At 36.5% G+C, this 17,857-nt stretch overlaps 1 protein-coding gene across 1 annotated transcript; it reads left to right on the plus strand.

Moving 5' to 3' along the window:
• Window positions 1-134: 134 nt before the first annotated feature.
• On the plus strand, window positions 135-15,231 carry LOC124540147 (isoleucine--tRNA ligase, mitochondrial). The gene is made up of 12 exons (XM_047117599.1): window positions 135-343; window positions 521-643; window positions 1,315-1,679; window positions 2,335-2,448; window positions 6,845-7,044; window positions 7,724-7,890; window positions 8,589-8,822; window positions 10,081-10,247; window positions 11,380-11,518; window positions 12,236-12,390; window positions 12,764-12,898; window positions 14,199-15,231. Exons 1-12 carry the CDS (start codon window positions 152-154, stop codon window positions 15,052-15,054), a joined length of 2,847 nt encoding a protein of 948 aa, XP_046973555.1. The 5' UTR covers window positions 135-151; the 3' UTR covers window positions 15,055-15,231.
• Window positions 15,232-17,857: the final 2,626 nt, after the last annotated feature.

The following is a 17,857-nucleotide window of genomic DNA, read 5'->3' on the forward strand; positions in this document are numbered from 1 at the left end:
AATTGATTATATATTTAATGGCGTTGTTAACTTAATTGAAACCTCTGAAAATATTATTTTCAGGCAATCAATCAGCCCAGCTGTTTACTGGCAAATGTCAAGTCATATTGAATATTAAATGTCAAAATATTTCAAATAACATAACCTTAAAATGCTTTTGAATAAGAATTTTAAAATTTTACATTCATACTATCGAAAACTAAATCAAAAATGGACCTGTATAATATGTATAAGAACAAAAAGTTCTGTAAAACCGAACACAAAGACCTATTCCAATACAATATTATTTCCTAAAACAGATTTTCCGGCAAGATCCTCTGTGGATAAAAATGAAATACAAAAGGTAAAGTATTCCTCTAGAAAATGCCTTTTGAAATATTATTGTTAATTTACATAAGTAAAATAGGAGGCTAAAATATAATAGTTACGTTTTAAAGTACTTAATGAAAGCGATATTATTTAATTTAAAATATTTATTTGTAACTTGAATTTATATTAAAAATATGAATGATTATTTCAGAAAGCCAAGTTCTCTCAACTTTACAACTGGCAAAGGGAACATCTGAATGGACCGGAGTTTGTCTTGCATGATGGCCCACCATATGCTAATGGAGACTTACACATGGGCCATGCAGTTAACAAAGTAATAATTAGACATAAGAAAAAAAGAAATTGCTAATGAACATATGACTGATAATAGGGATTTAAAATTAATATAAATAATGTATTGAAATTATTAAATTAATATGTTTCCTTTAATACAGGATTTATTTATACATTATGAACTTTAACTTCATAAATTCTTATGAAAGGAAACTATTTGTCTTATAATAAAGAAATAATTAACAGACTCATAGGATGGTCACGAATTTAACCAACAATTCTTCCAGATTTAATTTATTAACACTTTTTTCTCATTTATTTTATCCACTATTACATTACAAAATATTCTAAAAATAGTCAATAGACATATTATTAACTAAATTATTCTAATAAGTTATAGTTATACAATGTGTAAAAAAAAAAAATCTAACAAGACACTATGTAATAGATTATCAATATTAGAGAATGTAGGTGGAAATGACAAGTTATTTTAAATATAAAATTATTATTAAAGGCCCCCCTTGCATAATGAATTCTGATGATATTCTATAAGAAGCATAAAAAAAGCTATTTTTCAAAAACAGTGTACTCTGCTTTTGAAAAATAGCTTTGTAATAGTGTAACTTTTTATATAATTAAAATACAAACATATTAAAAATAAAAAAAAAACTATATGGTTCTATTTTTAAGTTAAATAAATACTTTTCACAGATAATAAAAGATATAAACAATAGAAGTCAAATCCTCCAAGGGAACAAAGTTCATTACATCCCTGGCTGGGATTGCCATGGCCTACCCATTGAGTTTAAGGCTTTAAAAACGAAGAAGACACAGGATAATGAACCTTCTGATCCTGTACAAATAAGACAAATTGCCAGAAAATTTGCTCTTGGAACAGTTGAACGGCAAAAAGCAGCGTTTGAAAGTTGGGGTGTCATGGCCGATTGGGATGAACAATGCTACTTGACTCTTAATAAATCTTATGTACAGAACCAATTGAGACAGTTCTACAAGATGTATAAATCTGGTTTTATTTACAGAGCTCTAAAACCAGTTTATTGGTCACCTTCTTCCAAGTAGGTTGTATATATTATTATTATTTTCATTACATACTAGCTGTGGCCGCAACCTTCTACGCATTTGAATTTAACAAAAAAAAATATGTGTGTAGCCTAAATTACTCCTTATTATATCAGTTATCGGCCAATAAAAGTCACGTCAAAATCGGTCCAGCCGTTTTAGAGATGAGCCAGAACAAATTGAAAGACAGACAAAAATAGTAAAAAATGTTACAAACAGACACTCAAATTTTTTTTATATACATATATATATGTAAGAGTTACCATCATTATGAAGCAGACACATCAAAATATACTAGCTTTTAGAAGGTGATAGAAATAGCCATCTTAAAATATTTTGAGCATTCCTCTATATATAACTTACTTAGAGATGGATTTTATGATAATAATAATAATTCCAAGACTTACATTACATAAGTAGATAATATAATCAAAATCAAAATAAACTTTATTCAAGTGGGCTTTTACAAGCTTTTTTGAATCGTCATTTAACAATTAAGTGAAGCTACCACTTATATATAATATTTTACTTACTTAAAACCATTTTAATATAAAACTTTGTTTTTAACTGGATTAATTTTAAATGGAATTGTTTTTAAATAGTAGGAGGTTATCAATTCGGTTGTATTTTTTATTTATTTATATTTTTCAGAACAGCTTTAGCTGAGGCTGAGTTAGAATATGATCCACAGTTTAAAAGCAAAGAGGTTTATGTCAAATTTGAAATAGATAAGCTGCCAGAAGCAGCAAAAAGTGTTGCGGGTGGGTAAGTAGTTTATACCTACTTAGATAAATGACTCATCACACATATGGTCTTGTTAACCATGATCTAGTTGAGTATCCATCAGTCATTTATATTCTACTGACAAATATATGTTTATTTTTTATTAAGGACCATCAGTGTAAAATACTAGCAATAACACACTAACAACACTTTGTAGCTCTGTCCACTACCACGGTTGAAAAATAAAGCATTATTGTAATCAGCGTATATTATGACTTTAAAAATGGTTATTAACTAACTAAAGTTGAAAATAATACTTAATTGATTCAAAAATCCATAAAAAAATGCATTCTTTTAAACGTTTGTCACGTGATACAAAACGCCCCCATTTTTGCGGGCTTATGATGAAGTCACTTCCTTGTAAACCTTGCTTTTCTACTATATGTACCAAACATTAAAATACAGGAAAGTGACATCACCGACCCCTTTGCAGCGCCATATTGTCCAAGTAGCGTTTTCGTGCACTATTTAAATACAACTTTTAATATGATATATTTCGGCAAATATGTACTAGAAATAAAAAAATCAACATTTACTGGGTTCCTTGACCTCTAATAAATGATATCAAATGGATTTTAAAAACCAGTCAAATAGCCTATTGACTAACTCATTACAACCTTTGTTCAATATTTATAAACTAACCTATACACTACAACAGTAATCACTAGACTTACAAGTCAAGCGACTTTAACTATTATAAGTTTTACCTAATTTTTGTTGTGTTTGTTTATTGGTTTAAAGGGTAAGTGTAGTGATAGAGGGTTATTACCCAGTGTAATTTTCATCAGGGGACATAACATCTTCGTACCTAAGGTTGATGGTGCATTGTTGATATTTTTATATATATTTAGGTTCAGAAATGAAAATAAAGAAAAAAATATAAGAGTACCCTACGTAATTACATTTATTTATTCTTACTTGAAACAAAAATAACTTACTCTTATGAATTATCACTTTCGAATCACATATATTCATATAAGGACTAAGTATAACGATATAGCACTTATACGAACAATGAATCAACGCACTTCCTACTTGCCGCAACGACCACCGAAATCTTTATGAATCGATGGCTTTTTTTTATGTGTGTTGTATTGCTGTTGGCCCTACTGGCCTTTACAGCGTCACCGGTCTTTCGGGCGAGAACTAATGTCCCCTGCCCCTGAGGTTGAGCGCAGGGCTCGAGAATAAATCTAGATTAAATCTAAAGTTCGTCCTGAGGGTGTCTCCTATGAGATCGCACGTCGGCTCAGAACGAAATCGGTGGGGAGTGATTATAACACTTGAGTGAATTTACTGACGTCGCATATCTGGGTCAAATCGATGGCGGTAGTGCAGTTCATTTTATAGTCAATCAAAACATATATCTTATAATATGTATATTGACAGGAATGTTTATTTTTTTAACTACAAATGTATAGGCAAAAGGACTCATTACCATCAGATATCCCATTTGCCAGCAGGCCCGCCGCTAGCTGTTTTGTCGCCCGCGTGCAATATCTATTATGCCGCCCTTTTTTTCGCTGCAAAAACGCATACCACTAGTCCTCCACATGAGGTGAGGGGCGGGGTGTATACCTGCTAAAAAACCAACGTTAGCGACCCACTCTGTCTTTTTGGAGGATGTTACGAAATCTTTTGTGCATACTACCGTGACGTCCTAACGGTAGGCTCACCTCTGCGGAGTTCCACTTCCTAGGGAGTTCTTAGGGTACAGAAACCCTTAACCCCGGGACACTTATGGCGGGAGGCGAAGACATCCATAGCGAAAACCCCTTCTACTGGTCTTCTTCGGCGAAGCGGGTCAGCAGCACTGTTCCCACAGTCCCGTAAGATAAGAACCTTGTTACGAGCTTTAAGGGAGTCCAATCAAATAGGTGTATTTTCACACCACAGAATCAGCAAACAAATCCCATACCATTGCATCAAGGTGTGAGACGAGGGGACGTTATTTCCCCCAAATTGTTTACTAATTCAATGGAGGATATGTTCAAGACGCTGAACTGGAAAGGACATGGCATCAACATCAATGGCGAATACATCTCTCACTTAAGATTTGCAGACGCTTGCTGATTCTTCTATGCGTATCGGCCTACGGATGAACTTGCATAAAACCAAGGTCATGTTCAATGAACATGTTCTACCGGAACCGATTGCGATACACGGTACCGTCCTCGAAGTTGTTCAAAAATATATCTACCATGGGCAGACTTTGCGATTAGGTAGAAACAACCTTGAGGACGAGGTGAATAGAAGAATTGGGCAGCGTTTGGAAAATTACGTCGAATCTTTACATCGTCGATCCCACAGTACCTTAAGACGAAAGTCTTCAACCAGTGCGTCCTACCCGTCATGACATACGGAGCCGAAACGTGGACACTCACGACAAGGCCGGTCCACCAGTTTAAAGTCGCTCAGCGTGCTATGGCAAGGGTTATGCTCGGCGTTTCTCTGCGGGATCGCATCAGAAGAAATGAGGCGACCCGCCAGAGAACCAAAGTCCTCGACATAGCCCACCGGATTAATAAGCTGAAGTGGCAGTGGGCGGGCCATATTTGTCGCAGAACCGATAACCGTTGGGGAAAACGTGTTCTAGAGTGGAGACCGCGTCTCGGTAGACGTAGTGTAGGACGTCCTCGGGCACGGTGGAGTGACGACTTACGCAAGACGGCTGGTAGGAGCTAGATGCGAGGAGCCCAAGAACGATCTCAGTGGCGTGCGTTTGAGTTTGAGTTTATTTATTTCCAATAAATAAAAAATACAATGCCATAGAGCGCACGCAGGCAAGGTGTTTGGTTTAGGAGGTCCTCCTACGTTGGCATTGATGAGCTTTAAGCTGAGTTGGACAAAATGTTGCACGAAGCTCCATCCAGGATGAGGCCCTGATCCTTCATATGTGTCTGCGCCTTAATTACCGTCTCTTGGAGGGCGGTTAACTCTTCTCGAGGAGACCTCAGCAAGGACCGTGGATTAGGAGGCCCTCCGTTTTAGTTAGAGAAACCATCAAGACCAGCATCTCGATTCGATCCACCGTGAGCGACACTCCGACTTTAGGACCGCCACCTGAAAGGTTCGCCCCGTCACCGTGACACAACACACCCATCCCGGGCGAGGTCGGTGCCCGCAGGAGCCAGTCAAACCAACTTCAAACGCCGGACAAGTCGTCCATCGCCCCCTCCCAAAGGATCACCTGATCCTGGAGGTAGGCCCCAACGGCCTTCTGAGATAGGAAGGCAACTCGTGATATCGAAATGGTTCTATGGTCTCGAAAGGAAGACGGCGAGCTTGAAGTCTAGCGAAAATCTGCTGATGTTAATTAAAAATATAAAGTATAAAACGCCAAAGTGTATAAATGTAAAATATAAAAAAGGCATGGGCCTATGAGCCCGTGGATGCCGTAAATTAAATTAAGAAAAAAAGAAAGGAAGACTATTGAAGTCGTTCGCCACGTCCGGTGATACCGTTAGGACTACGTTCCCTTGGACCACCGCCTCCATTGTCCGGGTCTTCAGGGTGTTTTAGGGCATCGATGGTTGAATGACCCGCCCTTTTCCCCGGAAATAGCTCCCCGATCAGTCGCAGGAGATCTGGCGGTAACAGGAGATCTGGCGGTAACAGGAGCGCCGTATGTTCGGAGCTTCCCTCGCAAACCACGATAGGGGCGCCCCTTTGCTCTCTGTTTACGTTAAGTAAACAGAGAGCAAAGGGGCGGCTTTTCTAACTCTTTTTTCAACTGACGATGTGCAGCCCGCAGGTGTACCTCTAAGTTTGCGTTGAGCACGTTGCGCCTGCGACAGCGAACGTATGCCCTCCGCGCCCGGTTTAACGGTGCCCGTAGCTCTGCTATTTCGAGCGACCACCAATATAACTTACGGCGAGTTACCCTTCAAGCCGCCCTACGACAACGCCCTACTACAAGTAACGGCTACCTAATCTACCAATTGATAAGGAAGCTAAAGGGGATTCTCGTAACTTCGACAGTATTGTTTTTCATAGGATAACAGACGACGGACTTTTAACTTTACTCAGTGCGATATTTTTCGATGCTTTGAATAATTTATTTTACTTAAGGATTTGTGGGAATTATAAAAATGACTTGAATTAGGTACGTGATGTATTGCTCAATTTGCCGCCCCCTGGACGTGCCGCCCGCGTGCGGTGCACGCGTCGCACCCCCGCTTACGGCGGCCCTGTTTGCCAGTACTACCTATATGATATAAAAAATTTTTGCCAATTAATTTTAACTTATTAGTGAACTAACAAAATATAACCAAGGATGTATTAAGTTAAATTACTATTTAGCGTAATGAATCGAATAATTTTGATAGTTGGATCAAGTAAAAACTGCCTATCTTAATTTTAAATGAAATGATCGTAGGAAGCCTATATCAGCATTAGTGTGGACCACCACACCTTGGACTCTCGTAGCGAACAAGGCAATTGCGTATAATCCTAACATGATGTACTGTGTGGTCACCCTATCCACAAGACCGGGACACTTCCTGGTAGCCAAAGATCAAATTGAAGAGTTGAAGATGGTTTTACGGAGTGAGATTGAAATATTGGTTGAGTTTGAAGGTCAGTGTTTAATTTACAATTATTTTAATAAATATGTATTAGTAGAGTCGAGATGGCCCAGTGGTTAGAACGCGTGCACCTTAACCGATGATTGCGGGTTCAAGCCCAGGCAAGCACCGTTGATTCATGTGCTTAATTTGTCTTTATAATTCATCTCGTGCTCAGCGGTGAAGGAAAACATCGTGAGGAAACCTGCATGTGACAAAATTTCATAGAAATTGTGCCATATTTGTATTCCACCAACCCGCATTGGAACAGCGTGGTGGAATATGTTCCAAAACCTTCTCCTCAAAGGGAGAGGAGGCCTTTAGCCCAGCAGTGGGAATTTACAGGCTGTTGTTGTTGTTGTTATTGGTGTAAAACATAGTGAGGAATCTTGCATGTGTCGAATTTCAACGAAATTCTGCCATATGTGAATCCATCAACCCGCATTGGAGCAGCTTTGGTGCTCCTAACCCTCTCTTCAAAGGGAAAGGAGGCCTTTTCCCAGCAGTGGGAAATTTACAGTACCGCATTAGTATCCCAATATAAGGAGTACTAATGTGGACTCCTTATATTGGGGTCATTTGTACAAACTTAAGAACTAACAGCATATTTTAAAGTGTAGATAAATCATTGAAATTCAGACGTGGGTAAATACTTATTTTTGTCAAGTAATGGCATTATTCATAATTATCAGGTAAACATCTTCAAGACTGTACATACAGCAGCGAACTAACGGATGAGATATTACCGTTCCTGGAAGCGGGTCACGTGACGAAAGGTAAAGGTACCGGTTTAGTTCACACTGCGCCTGCGCACGGACCCGATGACTTTCTGGTTGCCTTGAAGAATAATATGACTGTGGTGAGTTTCATAAAATTCTTCCCAAAACCTCTGAAAAAATTTTTAATTAACTAATTAGATGTTTGAAGATATAAAAATAACAGAATTGGCAAAAAAATGGACAACATTTTTAGCAGTTTTATCTCAATAATGTTATCTATGCTAATATTATAAATCCGAAAGTAACTCTGTTTGTCTGTCGCTCTTTCACGACCAAACTAATGAACCGATTTTGATGAAATTTGGTGTGAAGCAAACTTGAACTCCAAGCTAGGACATAGGCTACTTTTTTGCCAAACGCTTCTCAACCTACATCCAAAAACGCGAGCGAAGCCGCGGGCGACGACTATCTTGTGTATATTTTTTCGATTCGATAAAATCTTCAAGAGCTGAGATGGAGTGGTTGGAACGCGTGCATCTTAACCGATGATTGCGGGCTCAAACCCAGGCAAGCACCAATATATATATATGTGCTTAATTTGTGTTTTTAATTCATTTCGTGCTCGGCGGTGAAGGAAAACATCGTGAGGAAACTTGCATGTGTCTAATTTCATCGAAATTCTGTCACATGTGCATTCCACCAACCCGCATTGGAACAGCGTGGTGAATATGTTCCAAATCCTCTCCTTAATGGAAGAGGAGGCCTTATCGCAGCAGTGGGAAATGTACAGGCTGTTACTTTACTTTACTACTTTAAAATCTTCAATTTATTCACACAGGAATGTAACGTTGACGAGTTAGGTCGTTACACAAACCTTGGACCAGATTTGGATGGTCTTCACGTCCTGTCCCAGGGTCAGGAAGCAGTAATAAAGAAACTCCAAGACTCCATAGTCCATCAAGGCACGTATATCCACTCGTATCCCCTGGATTGGAGGACAAAGAAGCCTGTCATCATCAGGGCGAGTCACCAGTGGTTTATTGACACATCCGTTTTGAAGGAACGCGCTTTGGTGAGTTTCTTTTGTATTTTATAACATTTTGCATCCAATTATTAATCAATCAATCAATCAATCAAAGTATACTTTATTCAAGTGGGCTTTTACAAGCACTTTTGAATCGTCATTTAACAATTAAGTGAAGCTACCACCGGTTCGGAAAGTAGATTCTACCGAGAAGAACCGGCAAGAAACTCAGTAGTTACTCTTTTTCAACATTTAAAAAAATACAGTCATGTTAGTTAATACAATTTGTAATGTTTGCCAAAGCTTAATTTAAATATCCAAAAAATCTGACATTAGAGGATTTAAATGCAAAGATATATATTTTAAATAAAAGGTATTAACAAATATTGTTCGCATATTTTTATCTTATCTGTCTATATAAGTTTACTTTGTCGTGCGGCTTTTTGCAAGCTCGTCTGGGTAGGTATCACTCATCAGATATTCTGTTTGAAGGGTCAGTGAGTCAATGTAACTACAGCCGGAATGTATATAACATATTGTTTTCAAAGCTGAGATGGTCCAGTGGTTAGAATGCGTGCATATTAACCGATGTTTTCGGGTTCAAACCCAGGCAAGCACCACTATATATATATGTGTTTAATTTGTGTTTATAATTCATCTCGTTCTCGGCGGTGAAGAAAACATCGCGAGGAAACCTGCATGTGTCTAATTTCATTGAAATTCTGCCGTCATAAATATTATTAAGACATGTGTATGCCCAACCCAAAAACAAAATCAACAAAACTTTATGAAAATAGGCTATTTGAGAATGCGAAAAATATATTGTGTATTATTGTAATCAGTGTATATTATGAGTTTAAAAATGGTTATTTACTAATGAAAGTTGAAAATAATATGTAATTTATTCAAAAATCCATAAATAAAAATGCATTTTTTCAAACGTTTGTCACGTGACACAAAACGCTCCTGATTGGTCGGGCTTATGATGAAGTTACTTTCTTGTTAACCTTGCTTTTCTGCTATATGTACCACAGATTAAAATACAGGAAAGTGATGTCACCGACCCCATTGCAGCGCCATATTGTCCAGGTAGCGTTTTAGGGCGTTATAAATATGGAATTTTTAATATGATATTTTTCGGCAAACATGTACTAGAAATAAAAAATACAACTTTTACTGGGCTCCTTAACTTCTACTAAATATTATAAAAAAATTTTTAAAAACCAGTCAAATAGCCTATTGCAATGAGTAAGATAAAAATATGAGTGAATGAATGAACAATTATTGAATCATTGAAGATTTTCAGGCAGCCCTGGATAAAGTGGCGATATTGCCGCCATCGACCGCGGAACAGTCCCGGCAAGGTTTCAGGGCTCAACTGGAGAAGCGGCCGTATTGGTGTATATCCCGGCAGAGGGCCTGGGGGGTGCCCATACCCGTGCTCTACAGGGGCAGCGATGTTATAGTCGATGAGTAAGTGAATCTGTTGATGTCAACAAGGAACGTAGGAATGTTCTTATATAACAATTTTATTTTATGAAATATCTTGTGCCGTATATGCACATAGGTATTAAAGTAAACAGTTAGTAAAGTTACATATTCTATGACCAAAATATTTCACATCTGTGTATCTCATATTCTTTGGCATGTATCATGTGTAAAAGTCGAAGCATTGCGTATGTAAGACAGAGTGTCTATCAAGTGCGTCACAGTCCGTATAATTGTAGCGTCTCGTTGATAAATCGTGAACCAGTTAGCGTTTTTCATTATCCTCAATATCAACTCAGCAATAATGTAAACATTATTCTTGGGGACATACTGTAACAAACTCATGTATATTTTTTCATGGATCATTAATTTCTGGACTGCCCTTGAAAATCTTGTTTGTAAATGGATCTTCATATTATCCAAATATTTTTGAAGGCATTTCGAAGAAAAATTATTATTTACGATATTACAATAGAAACTTCTGAAATTGTCAGCGTTTCCTTTCTATATTGTCGACGTAATACATATATACAAAAAACCTTCAATCCGAATCACTCCATCTATTAAAAAAATTGTATTATAATCCGTTGCGTAATTTTAAAAATTTAAGCTTACATAGGTACGGACAGCGGTAAACGACTTTGTTTTATACACACAGATAATTTGAGTTTTTAAGTAATGTCGTAAGACATAGCGGTTTGTATTGTCTAATGACTGAAAACTTGTAAACGTTGCAAGACAGAGTCGAGATGGCCCAGTGGTTAGAACGCGTGCATCTTAACCGATGATTGCGGGTTCAAACCCAGGCAAGCACCGCTGTTTCATGTGTTTAATTTGTCTTTATAATTCATCTCGTGCTCAGCGGTGAAGGAAAACATCGTGAGGTAACCTGCATGTGACAAATTTCATAGAAATTCTGCCATTGGAACAGCGTGGTGGAATATGTTCCAAACCTTCTCCTCAAAAGGAGAGGAGGCCTTTAGCCCAGCAGTGGGAATTTACAGGCTGTTGTAGTTGTTGTTGCAAGACATTCTGCAGTATATTTAGTATCAGCATTGCACCCGAGCGAGTCCGGGGTATTTCGCTAGTTCTACATAAATATATGTTTTTGTTTCAGAGCGATTATAGAACAATTATGTGCGCTTATAAACGAAAATGACGCTGACGTCTGGTGGACCTGCGATGTGAAGGAACTACTCACGGATAGTGTGATCAAGAAATATAACTTGAAAACTGAAGATATCGCTAAAGGGAAGGTATTATGACTTCGAGTATTTTACCCAAGTTTAATTTATTTACTAGCTATACACGCGCCCTTGTACGCGTTTGAATTTAAAAAAAAAGTTATGTAGCCTAAGTTAGTCCTTCCTTATTATATTAATTATCTGCCAGTGAAAGTCTCGTCAAAATCGATCCAGCCAATCTAGAGATTAGCCGGAACAAACAGACAGACAAATCGACAAAAAATTGTATTGTACGTGTATAGATACATATGCATTGAGTAAAAAAAGGGCTATTTTAATTTTACAAACAGACACTCCAATTTTATTATATGTATAGATTTATTTACAAGAAACAAACTTGTATCTAACATTATAGTAACCCAATGATTTAGTTAAGTTGACTACGAAAACGTTATTAATAATAATTCTTCAGTTTACATTTAATTTAACAATATACGTAAAGTTATAAAAACCAACAACAAATGAAAAAATAATATCAATAATTGTCTAAATAATAATATAATCAAAAATTAAAAATACATAATATAAAATTCAGTAAATAATGACAAAAAAAATGTATATAACATTGAAAGAAATATTTTTGTATGGCTTTTATTTGTACCAAAAAGGCACAGATTATAAAGAAAATAATAACAACATCATTGTCAGATTATGTAATGTCAAAGAATAATTATAATTAACGATATTGACCCCCCCAGTAGTGAGTAAGCGTTATGTTATCACTTTCAGGATATTATGGACATATGGCTAGACTCAGGACTCTCGTGGCAGACCCTCGGGAACCGGAAGGCTAATCTGTATTCGGAGGGTGTGGATCAGCTGACAGGTTGGTTCCAAGCGTCACTCCTGACGTCACTGGCCTTGACCGGAGATGCGCCGTACGAGTAAGTCTTTTGTTTATAATCGAGTGACCTTTTATTTGCACTTATATTACAATACAGAGAAACTTTTTATGAATGACATAATGTTTTTTTATTTTTTTTTTGTACATTTTTTCCGACATGTTTAACAATTGTCGTTCTGTTTCAACTTATTTACACAAAAATCTTAATGATTTATATACCCATCCCTTTCTCATGAACCCCTCTCTCTATTAGTGAAAACCGCATGAAAATCCATTCAGTAATTTTGGAGTTTATCACGAACATACAGACAAACAGACGCGGCCGGGACTTTGTTTTATAATATGTAGTGATTACTATTTAACATAGATAAGAAACGACGACATGAAATGAATTGAATGAATGAATGTTTTAGGTCGATCTTCGTACACGGTTTCGTGGTTGATGAGAAGAAACGCAAGATGTCAAAGTCGATAGGTAACGTCATAGACCCTAAGGCTATTATACAGGGTGATAAAAAACAACCGGCGTACGGTGTTGACACATTAAGGTAATATCATTCAAATACATTCTCATTTGATTTATTCATTCGTTCTTAAATTTAATATTATAAGTAGTTTGATGAGTATAGTACGACACAATTTAGATGTCGCATCGGCTAAATTCGTAAAACCGATCACATCCGAATTAAGCACGCTATCTCAAATTATCAATATTTATTTCTCATGTGAATATGATCTTTACACAAACGTAATAACTTGTAATATCATATGACCTAATATATATTCGTCAATTTGACACGTAGATTTACATGCTCTTGCTTTCTCTGATGCGTGAATCTACAGCGACGAATAGCGTCGAATGGCGCGATAGGGAGCTATTTCTATTGGTTGTGTAAATCAGCAGTAATCGGTTTTATTTTCATTTCATTGCATTTTCCGATGCTACATCTAATTTGTGTTGTACTATAGTTACATTTGTATACATCAGCCCGTAAATGTCCATTATTAGGCTAGTACCTCCTTTCCCTTTGAAAAGAATAATTTGGGAAAATTCATTGAGTTAGACGCATGCAGGTTTCCTGACGATAATTTCCTTCATTGGAAGACATGTTTGCATGGGTTTCAACTCGCAATCATCAGTTAAGTTGTGCGAGTTCTAACCACACAATCATCTCGACTAATATTTGCATACCCTCATGAATCAATTCAATCAGAGAGTCGAGATGGCCGCGTGGTTAGCACGCGTGCATCTTAACCAATGATTGCGGGTTCAAACCCAGGCAAGCACCGGTGATTCATGTGCTTAATTTGTCTTTATAATTCATCTCGTACTCGGCGGTGAAGGAAAACATCGTGAGGAAACCTGCGTGTGACAAATTCATAGAAATCCTGCCACATGTGTATTCCACCAACCCGCATTGGAACAGCGTGGTGGAATATGTTCCAAACCTTCTCAAAGGGAGAGGAGGCCTTTAGCCCAGCAGTGGGAATTTACAGGCTGTTGTTGTTGTTGTTGTATGAATCAATATTAAATAATAATAATTAAGGCTTCGTTACGGACAGGTTTCGTTCTTTAAACCAAACAAACAATGAACATTTTTTTTTAAATATGAGACAACATCACATACATTACTCTGATCCCAATGTAAGTAGCTAAAGAACTTGTGTTATGGAAAATCAGAAATAACGACGGTACCACAAACACCCAGACCCAAGGCAATATAGAAAACTAATGATAATCTACATTGACTCGGCCGGGAATCGAACGCGGGACCTTCACTCGACCACGGAGGTCGTCGAGGAGGATATAAAGTTTCATATTAGGTATATAATTAATTTTTATTCTAGATGGTGGGTAGCCAGCCATGCGACCCAGCATTCTCAAATCGTAATAAGCAAGAAACTTCTAGAAGATTGTCAGAACGAGGTCATCAGAGTACGCAGCATATTAAAGTATCTCCTAGGCGTCACAAGTGACATGGATGAAATGGATTTCAACAATAAACCGATCTTAAACTATTTCGATCAATACCTGATCAAAGAATGTCAAGACTTTGTTAACCAAATAAATAATCATTACAATAACTTCAGATACAATCATGTAGCTCAAAATATATTATATTTCATAAGCAATAAAGTTTCCGGGTTGTACTGTCACTGTATAAAGGATAGATTGTATTGCTCTCCCAAGAGTTCTAACGAGCGTCGATCAGCGCAATTCGTCATTCATACGATACTGGTCTCTCTGTCGAAGGCTTTAGGACCCATTTTACCTCATCTAGTCGAAGAGGCATGGCAGTACCATCCATTGTATGACAAACCGTTTTATTTCACCAAGGAGTTCTCACTTTCAACGTCATGTGACATTGACAGTTCATTAATGGACGTCATTTTGGATATAAAAAAGGACATATGTGCCATGTTAAAGAATGAAAATTTAAAGAAATACGTCGTTCATTTAAATGTCAATTCGGAATTGTATGAAAAGTTGAATGAATTGAATGTATCGGATGGTATAAATGATAGTGTGCTCTGTGAGATTTTTGAACTGTCAGCTGTTAATTTGTTTAGAACTGGCGGGAAAAAATGGCAGATCGAATTGGTACAGAGTAAAAATCAACAGTGCTTGCGTTGTAGAAAGTATAATGCCGTGGAGGATAGTGATAAATGTTTGAGATGTGAAAAGGCTGTGGCCTTGTTATAGAATGTAATTTATTTTAAGTAAGCTTTAGTGAGTTTTAGTAAGTGTATATAGGTAGTTGCAAGTTGTATGTTCAAGAAATGATCTTAAAACTTTTTTGTTGAAAATATGAAGAATTTAATGATAGTTTAGATTAAATCACCAAATATATAAATATTTATTATTAAAGTGATAAAACTGTTTGTTTGTTTCATTTCCTCATTATTGTTCACTGTGTATCTTTTTCCAATATTATTATGTATACGTATACGTATACGTACGTATTTTAAGTAACAAAAGCGAATACATCCCGATATTGTGAATGAACGCCTGTTTTCGTAAATAAACGTCCTTTTTTACTTAAGGTTGGTCAGCGGCTCGCTCGGTTTCGTGCTTGCCATTTGTTTTATAATTTGGCCTAGCATGGCATATGTGATTAGACCAATAGTTTTTCGCTAAGCGCAATCGGAATTATTTCATAGCGATGTTTATTAAAATGTTCATAAAACTCGGTGGTAAGGCTTTGTGCAAGCCCGTCTGGGTAGGTACGACCCACTCATCAGTTATTCTTCCGCCAAATAACTCAGTACTCAGTATTGTTGTGTTCCGGTTTGAAGGGTGAGTGAGCCAGTGTAACTACAGGCGCAAGGGGCATAGAATCTTAGTTCCCAAGGTTGGTGGCGCATTGACGATGTAAGGAATAGTTAATATTTCTTACAGCGTCATTGTCTATGGGTGATGATACCGCATACCAGATGGCTCATATGCTCGTCCGCCAACCTGATGCTGCTACAGGGACAACTAGTTATTCATAAAAGATAAAAAGTGTTTACTTAGTAGAAGACTTCGGTTCAAGTCCTTTTTTAGGGGACCAAAAATAAAAGAAAAACATTTTGGATGGAAACGGAAATGAATGACCACTTACCATCAGGCGGCTCATATGCTCGTCCGCCAACCTATTCCATAAAAGTTTTTCCTTAAATTACTAGTTGTCACCGGCGGCTTCGCTCGCGTTTTAGGGCTTTGGTTGTCATGTGTGAAGCAAATAAAGTAGCCTATGCCCTTCCTTGGAGTTTAAATTTGCTTCATATCTAATTTCATCAAATTCGGTCCAGCGGTTTGGCTATAAAAGAGCGACAAACAAACAGGCAGAGTTACTTTCTCATTAAGTAATGTAACAGCCATTAAATTTCCCATTGCTGGACTAACGGCCTCCTCTCCCATTGAGGAGAGGGTTTGGAACATATTTCACCACGCTGTTCCAATGCGAGTTGGTGGAATGCACATGTGGCAGAATTTCAATCAAATTAGTCACATGCAGGTTTCCTCACGATGTTTTCCTTCACCGCCGAGCACGAGATGAATTTTAAACTCAAATTAAGCAATAGTGGTGCTTGACTGGATTGGAACCCGAAATGATCGGTTAAGATGCACGTGTTCTAACCACTGTGCCAACTTGGCTCGGCATTTATAATATTAGTATAGATTTACTAAAGGAATTTATTACAATTGTTTGTTAGAAAAATAAATAAATACACTGCAGTCGAGTAAATAGGGGATGTAATAAAGCGGGTGAAAACATCCCTTTCATATTTGCAGTCGTTTCCGTAACCATGGCATGTTGCATTATTGTTGTGTTATTAAATTCTTATACTTTCATTTCTAATACGATTTCATATTGAAATATGTGGAATTTTATTACTTGGTAGGTATGCATATAGACTATAGTAATTTCAGTAGTTCGGGATGGCCAAAATAATATTATCGTTTTAAAACGATGCTCCAATCTCTCCATCTTTTGTTACAATGCCACGCTATCGTCCAATTGTTTTCTTATGACAGCTCAATCATATTTAAAATAGGAAATAGTGTTTCATGCCAGTAATAAATGCGATGCCATATAAAATAATATTAATTACAGTTTTACAAATTATTGATCAATTAATTACAATAATAATTGTATATAATAAAGTGAATTCAATAGCTGCTATATTCATAATAGGCAATAACAATGTGATATAAATTATGATATAGAATCAAATGTCATAACACCGTATTGAAGGCTAAGGTTACTCTCGTAACACTATGTTACGGTGTTGTTTAATAAATAATTCCAATTGACGTATAGACTGTTCCAATCGAAGATACACAGACTTTAGACTTAAATATTCAATTCAATTTGCTAATACCTCGGCCACATGTACATATTTAATTGTATTTAACTAATATGACCTTGTATTTTCAACCAACTTCAAAAAGGATAGGATTCAAATATAACAATAACTATAACTACGTTATATAACCGTAAGTCGACTTTTAAGTAGTATAATATTTTTCATTTCATTTTACTTAGGAGGATTCTAAAAAATATGATGAATATGCAATTATTTTATTACTTTTTAGTGCATATTTATTTGTTTTAAAATTGTTTTTTTTTTGAAGTCGGTTTTTCTTTTTGTTAATTTTTTTATTAAATGATGAAAAAAAGTGTAACTACTGAGTTATTTCAGGTTTTTCTTAGTGGAATCTGCATTCCGAATCGGTGGTAGCTATATTAATAAAGTTTGTTAAACGTCGATAATTTTAATAAAGTATTAAGAAATCAAAATAACAATTATTTTGATTTTTGATTAATATAACTTTAACTAGGTTATCGCCCGGCTATCACCTATGCATAGGTGCAACGCTGATACTTAATTTACAGAAATTGTTTATTTACGACGTTGTATTAGAAACTCCTAAAATTATCAGTATTTCTTTACCATAAGGTCTATTTATTATATACAGATACCTTCCTCTCGAATCACTCTATCTTTTAAAATTAAAT

Source organism: Vanessa cardui, chromosome 24, assembly GCF_905220365.1.
Source record: "Vanessa cardui chromosome 24, ilVanCard2.1, whole genome shotgun sequence".
Lineage (NCBI taxonomy): Eukaryota > Metazoa > Arthropoda > Insecta > Lepidoptera > Nymphalidae > Vanessa > Vanessa cardui.